At 51.7% G+C, this 12,259-nt stretch overlaps 1 protein-coding gene and 1 non-coding gene across 2 annotated transcripts in view; both read left to right on the top strand.

Moving 5' to 3' along the window:
• Nucleotides 1–12,058, top strand: part of TTLL6 (tubulin tyrosine ligase like 6) — a 29,474-nt gene extending 17,416 nt beyond the window's left edge. The window contains exons 11-16 of the mRNA XM_058675859.1: nt 257–445; nt 1,233–1,407; nt 2,312–2,593; nt 6,552–6,936; nt 7,498–7,751; nt 11,459–12,058. Of these exons, the coding sequence (XP_058531842.1) occupies nt 257–445; nt 1,233–1,407; nt 2,312–2,593; nt 6,552–6,936; nt 7,498–7,751 (1,285 nt within the window). The 3' untranslated portion in view covers nt 11,459–12,058. The remainder of the gene's footprint in view (nt 1–256; nt 446–1,232; nt 1,408–2,311; nt 2,594–6,551; nt 6,937–7,497; nt 7,752–11,458) is intronic.
• LOC131482460 (U6 spliceosomal RNA) lies at nt 6,075–6,180 on the top strand. Its single transcript, XR_009247016.1, has one exon. It is a non-coding gene; the product is annotated as a U6 spliceosomal RNA (small nuclear RNA).
• Nucleotides 12,059–12,259: the final 201 nt, after the last annotated feature.

Below are 12,259 nucleotides of genomic sequence, written 5' to 3'. Positions count from 1 at the left end.
ACAGACTGCCGTTCTGGGAAGCAGAGTGATCTGTTCAAGGAGAGGGCTGCAGGGTGGTGTCTCAGAGCCTGCCAGCCAGCTCTGAGCACAGGGACACTGGCCACCCCCTGCTGGGAGAGGCCGACGCTGCCCAGTCCTGTGCTCAGTGGCCACTCTCCTGCCCAGGGCCTCCATCTGGCTGGCGATGCCATCCTGCTTAGGCGTGATCCCCTCCAAGACAGCAACTAACCGTAGTCCGTGTCCTGCTTCCCACTAGGATGGAGGAAGCCCGAAGTTTCCAAGCTGTAAGACTGGCAAAGACAGAGAAATACGAGAGGGAGAACCATGGTGGGTTCCGGCTGATCTACCCCAGTCTGAATTCGGAGAAGTATGAGAAGTTTTTCCAGGACAACAGCTCGCTTTTCCAGAATACTGTAGCTTCCAGGGCACGGGAGGTGTATGCCCGGTACGAGGGTGTTCCCCCCCACTCCCACCCCACCCCTGCAACAGGTGGGTGGGTGCTCTAGGAATGCTCCTCGACCCTGCTGGGAGGGAGCACCTCTGAGTGTCAGCCCCGTCCCCAACTCTGATGTTGTTGGAAGAACATTTGCTCTGCACTGCCTTCCCATGTAAGGTGCAAGAGCTGGAAGTTGACCCAGGGTGGGGCATTAGTAAACTGATGGGTGTCTGTTTCTGGAAACACAACCCTGAGACAGGCACCCCAACTACACTCCCCGGTGCCTATGGAGGTATGCAGGTATGAAACCTAAGAGCTGGAATGGGCTCGTCCCACAGAGCCCAATCCCTGTCCATCCCCACCTCAGCTTATGGGAGGGGTCGTGGAGATGATGACAGGAGGGAGGGGAGAGAGAGGCCCCAACTCCTTCTTGAGACTGAGTTGTTACCGCACGATTATGCCACTTTTATGCCATCTTCCGTCCATGCCTGGGACCCACTGGCCAGAGAGCCCCTGCAGAAGAAATGATCCAAAGGGGGAGCCCCGGGCTTTAGCCTCCCACCCAGACCCTCTTCCCTGTACCTGCTAGGGACTGGGGAGGAGAGAGGTGTTGTTGAGGGACTAAGCATCCCTACTTAGAAGATGTACTGGAAGGATGATGGTCCTCACCATCCTGCCCTTGACCTTCAGTTCCCACTGAAGACATAGGGGGAGGTGAGTCTTGTGCAGCCTTCAAGGACAATATCTGCCTCTACAGTCTATTTCTAACCTCTGGGGACACGCCTTTGTTCCTCAGGCAGCTGATCCAGGAGCTAAGGCTGAAACAAGAGAGCAAAACCTTCCCACGGAAAGAGAAGAAGGTCGAGATGCAGGGGGAGTCAGCGGATGAACATTCGAGGGGCAAGGGCACCAGGATATGGCAACAGAGACAGCCCCGGAAGTGCAGGACCACCCCCTGCGCCTCCAAACAAGTAAACCCTAAGGATGGGAGGGGAGCGTACATGAGCACCCTGCCCCCACTGGAGCCCATCGGTGGTGGGAGAAGGGTGCTGCAAAAACCGCTGCTCCGAGCCCAGACCCACTGAAGGGGCTGCATGGAGGGCTGGGTCACAGAATGGGGAGCCCTGAAGACATATGGAACCCACCATCCGTCAGACAGGGCCCCCTTTGCACTGGCAGGAAAGGGTCCTCACTAGCCCCATTTCATTGCTACAGAAGGAAAGCAGCTGTTCTGTGCTGGTCCTTGTCTTACCCTCCAGGACGAAGGTCCTCATTGTCCTCAACACCAGTCTTGGTGGGACTACCCTCCTTTGCAGCAGGCCACTGGCCGAAACTTGAAAGAGAGAGAAAGAAAGAAAGAGAGAGAGGCTGCTCAGAACATCATCTACAGGAGAATGGCCATGGCTCTTACAAATGGCCCAGCTCTGCACCTGTTCGCTCTGCAACAAGTGGGGGATTGGTGTCCCCATGTTCTGTACGCTAATCTTTGACTCACCCCTTCTGTGTCCTGTGCTCTGTCCAAGCTCAGTGGAACAAATCTGTGGACTGTTCAATCCCTGTTTCTGTCCTGGAAGACACACAGGCAGGGGTGGGGTTGGAGCCGCTTTCTATTTGTTCACTGTTTAATTCTGTTAGGGTCAGAGACCCTTTACAAATTGGATAACATCACACTTTCCAAATGGCAGCTTCAAATGGCTCAAAGGCACCTTGGTATGGGCCATGACAAGGCCCCAGGTTCCCAGCCTCAGGTTAGACTTAGAGAGACCGAGTGTGCTCCTTCTCCCCTTCTTTGCACCCACCCTTGGGAGTACATGAGGCTGCAGGTGGACAGAGCTGGGTCCCCACAGGCTGTGTGTTTGATTTCTTCCTTCCCAGTCCTTCCAGCCTTTGGCGCTGGGGTCCTGTATCCCTGACCTGCTCTTGAATGTCAGAGACGTCAAGACAAATGAGCCAGACAGTGGCTCTCACGAGAAGGCTCCCAAGAAGAAAGTTGGCCCTGCTGCCCACAAACCTACGTGTGCCCGGCACTACAGCTCCGTGCCCGACCTCAGGAATTCCAGTCTCAGCTGCTCTGGCCTGGAGCTTGATAAACCCAACAGTAGAACCAAGAAGGCCAAGTCTACCCCTGCCTTTGTGTGCATATTCCCGGGTGCCAGAGTAAGTGGAGGGTCACGCTTCAGGAGGGGGCGGGGGGAGTCCTGGCTCCTGCCCTCTTCTGTAGCCCTTTGACTAAGCCCCTGGGGTTGCCACTTGTGGTACCCAGGGTGTGGAATGATACACCTGCCGTATATATGTGTGTGTGTGTGTGTGTGTGTGTGTGTGTGTGTGTGTGTGTGTGTTTCCAGAAAAGCAGAGATGTCTCCCATCTGCTTGTTCATTCCCTAAATGCCAGCAACAACAGACTGGGACAGGCTGAAGCCATGAACCAGGAATTCAAGTTGGGTCTCCAACCCAGGCGCTCCAATAAGACATGCAAGCCTTCTCAGCAGTGTCTTTGTCACTGTACCAAATTACATCCCATGGAATAACATTAGAAAGGCCATCCTAGGGGCCAGTGTAGTAATTCACAGGCTAATCCTTTGCTTTCAGCACCAGCATCCCATATAGGCGCTGAATCTAGTCCCAGCTGCTTCACTTCCCATCCGGCTCTCTGATGATGGCCTGGGAAAGCAGCAGAGGATGGCTCAAAGCCTTGGACCTCTGGCTCCCATGGAGGAGACCTGAAAAAAGTTCCTAGTTTCTGCCTTCAGATCAGCTAGGCCCCTGCCATTGCATCCATTTGGGGAGTGAACCAATGAATGGAAGATTTCTCTCTCTCCATTTCTCCTTCTGTCTGTAAATCTGCCTTACCAATAATAATAAGTAAATCAGGAAGAAAGGCCATCCTATGTGCCCCCTCTCCTCAGGCAGATTGCACCCTGCAGTAGTCTTCCAGGGCTGCCACAAACTCTGTGACTTCAGGCAACATGGCTTACCGCCTTCACAGTTAGAGACTGGACCTAAACGTTGGGGCCGTCACATGGGCTAGGGCACCCCCTTGGCAGGCTCCAGAGGGAGGACCCGTCCTTGGCTTTAGCTGGTTTCTCATGCTTACGGACAGTCCTTGGGACTCCTTGGTTTATGTCAGCATAACTCCAGTCTCTAGTACTACAGCCTTCTTTTACAAACATTTTTCTGAAGATTTATTTTTATTGGAAAGTCAGATATATGTAGAGGAGAGACAGAGAGGAAGATCTTCCATCTGATGGTTCACTCCCCAAGCAGGCACAACAGCCAGAGCTGAGTCGATCCAAAACCAGGAGCTAGAAGCCTCTTCCAGGTCTCCTAAGTGGGTGCAGGGTCCCAAGCTTTGGGTCATCCTCTACTGCTTTCTCAGGCTACAAGCACAGAGCTGGATAAGAAGCAGGGCTGCCAGAATTAGAACCGGTGTCCATTTGGGATCCTGGCACATGCAAGGCAAGGACTTTAGTCACTAGGTTTCCATGCCAGGCCCTACAAGCAATTTTATTTGCAGAAAGTGGGATGTAGCAGGCTGGCATTGTGGCATGGTAAAGCTGCCCCCTGTGATGCCATGTGATGGATGCTGGTTCATGTCCCAGCTGCTCTGCTTCTGATCCAGCTCTTCTGCTTATGGCTTAGGAGAAGTAGCAGAGGACAGCCCAAGAGCTTGGCCTGCTGCCACCCACACAGGAGACCCAGATAAGGCTCTAGGCTATGGGCTTTGACCTGGATCAGTGCTGGCCATTGTAGCCATCTGAGGAGTGAACTAGCGGATGATTCTCTCTTTCTATTTCTTTTTCTTTCTTTTTTCTCTCTTTCAAAATAAATACCTAAATCTTCATTAAAAATTTATGGTAAGGACCTGGTGCAGTAGCCTAGTGACTAAAATCCTCACCTTGCATGTGCTGGGATCCCATACAGGCACCAGTTCATATCCCAGTTGCTCCACTTCCCTTCCAGCTTCCTATTATGGCCTGAGAAAACAGTAGAGGATGACCCAAAGCCTTGGGACCCTGCACCCGCGTGGGAGACCTGCAAGAGGCTCCTGGCTCCTGGCTTTGGATCGACTCAGCTCTGACTGTGGTGGCTACTTAGAGAGTGAATCATCGGACAGAAGATCTTCCTCTCTGTCTCTCCTCCTCTCTGTATATCTGCCTTTCAAATAAAAAAAATAATAAATCTTTTTTTTAAAAGAAAGAAGTGGGAGAGAATGAACGATTTACCAATATTAGGAGTGAAAGAAAGGCTGTCCCTATATACTCTGCAAATGTTAAACGAAAACTAGGAGATTTACATAAATATCACATGGATGTGAGTCCTACTCCAATGAAGTGGACCCACCCTCAAAAGCTGAAATGCACAAAAACTCACTCAAGATGAAACCAATGATCTGTGTAGACTTATTTATAGCTGTTACATAAGCTTTATTTGTGTTTTAAAATATTCTGAAAAAGAGGTTGAGCAGTTGGCTCAGCAGTTAAGATGCCAAGTGGGATGCCCAGGCCTCCTATCAGAGCTCCTGGGTTGAAGTACCTGACTCTGCTTCTGAAGCAGTCTTCCGCTAACAGGCAGCAGATCGTGGCTCCAGGGCTTGGATCCCTGCCATGCGTGTAGGAGACCTGGGTTGGGTTCCAGGCCTGACTACAGCCTGGCCCAGCCCCAGCTCTTGCAGGCATTTGGGCACCAAGCTGAGGCATCAGAATACAGCATATGGGTGTCCTGACAGACATATTAACTGCCGAGCCAAATGTCAACTTGTTTTCTGTTCTTTGACACTGGGCATGCTAATGAGTCTGAAATGATGTCTTGTGGTTCTGTTTTGCCTGTCCCTGGTAATTAATGAGGTTGAGCAACTTTGTCCATTTGTCAGCCATTTGTGCATCTTTAGACAAATATCCATTTGTGTCCTTTGCCCATTTGTAATGGAGTTATTTGGCTTTTGTAAAGTTGTTGTTCTTCATATTATTTTAAGAATTCATTTATGTTAAAGGCAGAGTTAAGAGAGAGAGATCAATTTTCCATCTGCTGGTTCATTCCCTAGTTGGCCTATAATGGCCAGGGTTGGGCCAGGCTGAAGTCCAGAGTCTAGAACTCCATCTGGAACCACCCACATGAGTAACAGGCTCCAAGTACTAGAGCCATCTTCCACTGCTTTCCTAGAAGCATTAGGAAGTAAGCATAGCTGGGACTCAAACTGGTCCTGATATGGGATGCTGGTGTCACAGATGAACACACTGTACCACCGTGCTGGCCCTGTCTAACTGCTATTTTTTTTTTTAAGATTTTTATTTTTATTACAAAGTCAGATATACAGAGAGAGGAGGAGAGACAGAGGAAGATCTTCCGTCCGATGATTCACTCCCCAAGTGAGCCGCAAAGGGCCGATGCGCGCTGATCCGATGCCGGGAACCAGGAACCTCTTCTGGGTCTCCCACGCGGGTGCAGGGTCCCAAAGCTTTGGGCCGTCCTCAACTGCTTTCCCAGGCCACAAGCAGGGAGCTGGATGGGAAGTGGAGCTGCCGGGATTAGAACCGGCGCCCATATGGGATCCTGACAGGTTCAAGGAGAGGACTTTAGCTGCTATGCCATGCTGCCGGGCCCCTAACTGCTATTTTTTAAAGAACAGAATGAAAGGTGCTCACTTTGGCAGTGTGTATAGTATAATTGGATTAATAAAGAGAAGATTAGCATGGTCTGTGCACAAGAAGGATGATACACAAATTCGTGAAGCATTCCATATTAAAAAAAAAAAGAATAGAATGTGGGCCTGGCGCGGTGGCCTAGCAGCTAAAGTCCTCACCTTGAACGCGCCAGGATCCCATATAGGCACTGGTTCTAATCCTGGCAGCTCCACTTCCCATCCAGCTCCCTGCTGGTGGCCTGGGAAAGCAGTCGAGGACGGCCCAAAGCCTTGGGACCCTGCACTCGTGTGGGAGATCCAGAAAAGGCTCCATGGACAGATCTTCCTCTCTGTGTCTCATCCTCTCTGTGTATCTGACTTTGCAATAAAAATAAATAATCTTTAAAAAATAATAAATATATATATTTTTAAGAATAGCATAGGAAAGACCTTTTTGCTGTGCACAAACTCAGCATGGACTGTTCTTTCTTGCAGCCCCTAACCTCTGTAGAAACCTCACCAGAGCCCACCACCCCAGGCTCCACTTCCTCGGAATCTCTGGCCAACCTGACCTTGACCACCAGCTCTGAGTGCAGCAGCCCGGAGACCGTCAGGGCGATCTTCCAGAAAGACAAGCCACCACGCCACCATATCTCCCTGCCACTCCCCCAGGAGAAAACACCGAAACCTGTGCCAGCCACGAAACTTCACAGCTCCTCCAAGAGTCAGGGCCCCAGCTGGTCTTGGCTGAAGCATGACCCGGAGAAGCAGCAACAGCAGCGCCTGAAGTGGGAGCTGTGTACCAAGGCTCCGCCCAGGAGGAAGCGCTTGTCAGGCCCAGCTCACCGCAACACCATGCTGGGGCTGGGCACCCAGTCACGTGAGTGCCTGGAGGGACCAGGAGCTGAGGGAATGCAGGAACTGCACCCCCCTCCCCCATCCCAGAGGCAGGCCTCCTCACAGCCCCTGCCCTCCCTGAGGGGGCCCCAGGCTGGTGGAGATGAGTCTGAGCTCTTTAGGCCTCTCTGGTCTGCTTGGGAAGACAAGAGTCTGAACTAGTGGATGGGAAAGGGAAACTGAAAGAAGAGGCAATGATGCTTTGTTCATTTACTTTTTAAGATTGATTCATTTTTATTAGAAAGGCAGATATACAGAGAGGAAAAAGAGAAATAGAGAAAAAGATCTTCTTTCTGCTGGTTCACTCCCCAAATGGCCACAATGGCTGGAGCTGAGCCAAAGCCAGGCACTTCTTCCGGGCCTCCCACACAGGTGCGCAGGGTCCCAAGGTTTGGGATCATCCCAGTTTGCTTTCCCAGGCCACAGTCAGGTCTGACTGATGCTGCTTAACGGCACTCCAGCCAGTCAGGTCCTGGGACCCGAGTGGGAGGTGACCTCCGCCAGGCACTAGTGCTGACATTGCCCACGCCTGTTGCCTTTCCAGAAAACTCCTCCTGGCCCAGGGAGTGCCACTCCCGCAGCAGTCACAGCTCTGGAAAGAAGATGCAGCTGGATACCTGCTCCCTCCCTTCCCTGCAGGGTCCTCAGAGTGACCTACGGGTGATCGCCACCCCAGCCCGACTGGATCCCAGGCCTAGTCGAATCCATGCAAATGCTGTGAGGGACACATGTGCACAGGACCAGGACGTGTATAGTCCCTGCCTGGCCTCTGGTGTGAGAGGATGTGAGAAGAACTAGGTAGGCCAACCCACATATTGAGGAGTCACCAAGGGGTTCTTGGTTTTTCTGGAATACTCTTCAGGTGGGAGGACAAGTGGATTCACAAAGTTGCACAGGTAAGTTGGCAACTAGGAGGCCTCGGTCAAAACAGAACTCATCCGGTCCCACCTCAAGGAACACTTTGTCTTGTCTTCCCTTGATGATTACAGCTGTGACCATTGTTAATGCTGGTCCTAGAAGCAGAACCACGGTTGGGTTTTACACCATTCAAGCTATGACTATCGAGCCTAGGCATGTGTCACTTGCCCCAAAGGCTGATCTTGTCATGGAACGTACCAGAAAAACAGCACCACAGAGCATGAGATGATTTGGAACCAAAGACTGTGGAGAAGCCATGATTACACGGTGGGGGAAGGAGATGACACAGGAAAAAGCTCCTATCAGACGCCCTGGCACTGCCTGGGGAAGGGCAGGAGTAAAACCCCAGCTAGGGCAACTCCCATGGAGTAGGGGGCTGTCCAGGAGCCAACTCCCCGCAGCCCCACTGCCTGAGGAAGGCTGTGCGCAGACACCACAGCTGGGTCCTCAGTGACCAGTGACTGGCTGGACGGGAGGACATCTCCTGGGGAGCTTGTAAAAATGCAGATTCCAGGGCCAGGGTATACTCCCAGGATTTCTGCTTCAGTGGAATGGGGACTTAGGAATCTGTGTATTGTGAAGCTCTCACACTCAGGGAAGAGGTAGATCTGAGTGTTTCCTCAACTTGCCCAGTGGAAAGGATGATGTGGGAGAGCCTGTGAAGTCACACCCTTGGAGACTCTGACACGAGAGGGTCCCAGGAGGTCCGTCTTTTGAGTGTGCCTCTCTTGTGGGCAGGAAGGACTCTGTCTTACACTCTGGCCTGTGGTTACTGAAGCAGAACTCCCTGGGCCCGAAGGCGCTCCAGCCCACCCACCCTTTCCCCAGCACCAGATTCAGACTTTTCTGGTCCTGTAATTTTCAGTAGATACTTATTTAGGGATGTCTCGACTGTTTAAAAAGAAGGAAGGATGAGATGTCAGCTTAAATAGAAATGTTTATTCCTTAGACTTGTTGGAATAGAATAATGATCAGAAACCCCACCAAGAAAGGGAAGATAGTGACACTGAGAGTGTGAAAAAGGTCTTCTTGAATTGACTTTTGACCTTGGCTCTGAACCCCAACAGAGAAGGCCAACCAAAGCACTTTGTTTGGGTTCTTTTTTTTTTTTTTCCCTGTCCCTTCAATCCCACAAGATATTCCCTAAAAGCATGGACTTTGATTGCTGTTTCCACCATCAGACTGGCTTCCCACAGCTGGGCTCCCCCACCCCCAACATGAGGCCTGGTCCTGTGGGGTCCTCTCTCCCTTAATATCCCGTTTTGTCCCTGTGAACTCTGGCACTCATGTGATTGGGTGTCCAAGCCCACCCTGGGGTGATAGTCGGCTGGCCACAAGGAATGCTGCTCCCCAGCGGAACCTTGGTGACCAACGCTGATGTCACATGCCATTTCTCCCTGTTACTGTTTTTCTTTTACCTCACAATTTTTTGTTTTTAATCTGAAAGTCAGAGTTACAGAGAGGGAAAGACAGAGAGATCTTCCATCCATTGGTTTACTTCCCACATGATCACAATGGCCAAAGCTGGCTAATCCAAAGCTGCAAGCCAGGATCTTCTTTCAGGTCTCCTACATGAGTGCAGGGAACCATCCTCCACTAGTTTCCCGGGCCACAGCATCTCACAGCATCCCAGGCCAATTGAACTGATGATGCTACACTACTGTGCTAGTCTGTCTTTTCTTTTCATTCCAAATGATAGAGCTAGATGACAGAGAGCATTCTTCCATTGGCTCACTCCCCCAAGTACCTGCAGGGAACCCAGTTGATCTCCCAGGTAGATAGCAGTGACCCAGTTACTGGAGCCATCACTGTCAGCTCCCTAGATCCATGTTAATAGGAAGCTGGAATTAGGAACAGAGCCCAAACTCAACCCTGAGACACTGACATGCAATGCAGGCATCCCAGGTGGTGTGTTAAATGCTACAGCAATACCTGATCTTATTTGAGAGAGAGAGAATCTTGAATCTGCTGGTTCACTCCCCCAAGTGACTAAAGCCAGGAGCCAGGAGCTCCTTCTAGCTCTTCCATGTGATTGCCGAGACCTAAGTAGTTGAGCCTTCTGCTGCCTCCCAGGATGCCCACTAATAGGAAACTGGATGGAACATGGAGGTGGGGCTGAAGCTCAGGCACTCCAGCGTGGGATAGTGTGCTGCACCACAGCACTTGCTTGTAGTTATATATTTTTTCTAATTTAGTGCTAATCACAGTTGTGCACTTTAGCAAAAGACAAAAGAGAAGCTCAATGAACACAAAAGCATACATTCAGAAGCTTCCACTGGATTTGATTGGCAGAGCAAGGATTCGTGTGAGACGCTGTGGATTGTGAAGCCCATGAGGCCCTGCACCCAGACTCCCTGTGCGCTGGGCTCGAGTAACAGCCCCAAGCAGTAAACATGGCTCTCGGGCAAAGGTGCTTGTGCGCGTAGCAAAGCTGGCAGAGACCACACAGGACCTAGAGTCTGGTATAGGGGACAGGGGTGTCTTTGGATTCCAGAGCTGGCCCCTGAGGGCTGCAAGCCAAATAATGCTTCCTAAAACTTCTCTCCAAACCACAAAGAACTGACATAGAAGAAAGAAAGCTCAAAGAGAGAAATTGCACACAAGAGACTGTCCCCCCATCAACACGTAGCTTCACAGTTAGAGCAAGGTGCTGAGGGGGAGAACAGCTCTGCATGTTGTGTGGCAAAGGACGGTTGAGCAAAACAAGGCAAGAACAGGACAGAGGCCCACGCCACGTGAGCGTTCCTGCAGCGGGTCCTGGTAGTGGGACCTCCTGTACTTGGGGTCTGTACCACATGTCATGGAATCCCCACCTTGAGGCTGAGGCTGGCGAGGCCAGCATTCCCACCTCTTCCCCAACCTGTAGTTGAGGAAAACCACAAGTCCGAGGCTGATAAAGGCCACGCCTAACCTCTCACAGGTGACAGACTCTGGTCAAAGAGCCCAGCGTACATTCCTTGCTGCTCCTTTGCCAGGAAGGGAAGTCCTGCCAGAGTTCCCCAGCTGGCCTGCTGATGTCCCTGTAGTCCCCTGAGCCTTGCCATAGCCCCACCAGCTGCTGAGGCCAGGGTGCACATCTGAGTTCTAGAGGGTCCTAAAGATGGCTGAGGTCTGTTCAAGCGCGGGGGAGGTGGGTCTAGCTTCTTGGGATGGTAGTGATGAGCCCCCCAGCCCACCCCTGACAGGGAGCTGGACCATGACTTGCTGGTGGGCACCGTCAGCTTCCCATACCTTACCTCGGCCTCAGGGCACCTTTGTTCAAATAGGGACAGCAAAGCTTCCAGAGGCGCAAGACACAAGGCTTCTTAACCCCTTTCACCTGTTCTCCCAAGCCTGTCATCCTGGTTGCTCTTCAGTGATCCACAACATGTGTTTGGGACCATAAGATTGCGGAGATGAATGTTGGGAAAGGCAAAATGAGTTTCTGGTGACTGTAAATATAAATCACCCCAGAACTTCCTGACCCCATGTGTAGGGATAGTGATGATGATGATGGTGGTGATGGTGATAATGAAGGTGATTTAATTGATGAACAGACTGGAGGCCATTTTAAAGGAAAATCTTTTCAAAATCATTTTGTGTTTCAGAATCAGCCATTGCTGCCTCTGACTCCTAGGAAATGATCTCTGTCGCCCCACAGTTTGCACAGCAACAAGTGAGAGTCTCATTTCCTCATCTCAGCACCCTGGTCTGATAAATGCCCTCCTGCTGAGGGGAACAGTCTGTACCCTCGCCGCCAGCCTGCTTAGCTCACGGTGCTAAGAGCCTATGACTTCCAGGACTCCATCGGTGGTGCTGTCCCAGGGGGGCACACCCCAGTGACCTTCCCCCAGAGCGCTGCCCAGAGAGAGCAACTGACAGATACATGTGTTTCCGAGGCAACTCACACTTGTCAGGAGCCAGGGTCATCCCAGTGCCCGACCTGGCCCCTGTCAGCCATGCTTCCTTTCTAAAGACAGAAGACGGGGGCGAGGCTGGGCAAGAGGGAGACCACGCAGCCCTGGGTTAAGAGAACTGGGACAGTTACAACTTCACCAGAAAACCATCATACCTCTTTCCTGGCTCCAGCCAGCCCAAAGCACCCCATTCCTGGTTCCTGGGAGCCCACGCTTCTCCTTGTCCTGCCCAACTTAACCTCATCAGTGAAGACGGAGGTAAGGTGATGATGCCCAGCCTGCATGTGTCTCTTCTGTTGGCCTGCAGGAAGACTACCCCTTCCCTTCTGGTGTACACATGAAATAAATTGCCATGTTCAAAGCCAGGAGAAGCCGCCTTACTCAGAGAATGAGGAAGGGAGATGGGAGAGACGGGGGCAGGAGCTGGCCCCTCTGGAACCCTGTGGCTCCTCCACCCTCTGCCCAGCATGAGGCCCCAGCTGACTTCTGGGT

The sequence above is a fragment of the Ochotona princeps genome, chromosome 17 (genome assembly GCF_030435755.1).
Source record: "Ochotona princeps isolate mOchPri1 chromosome 17, mOchPri1.hap1, whole genome shotgun sequence".
Lineage (NCBI taxonomy): Eukaryota > Metazoa > Chordata > Mammalia > Lagomorpha > Ochotonidae > Ochotona > Ochotona princeps.
Note: the sequence above shows the minus strand (reverse complement) of the source record. Positions and strands in the feature narration are given on the sequence as shown.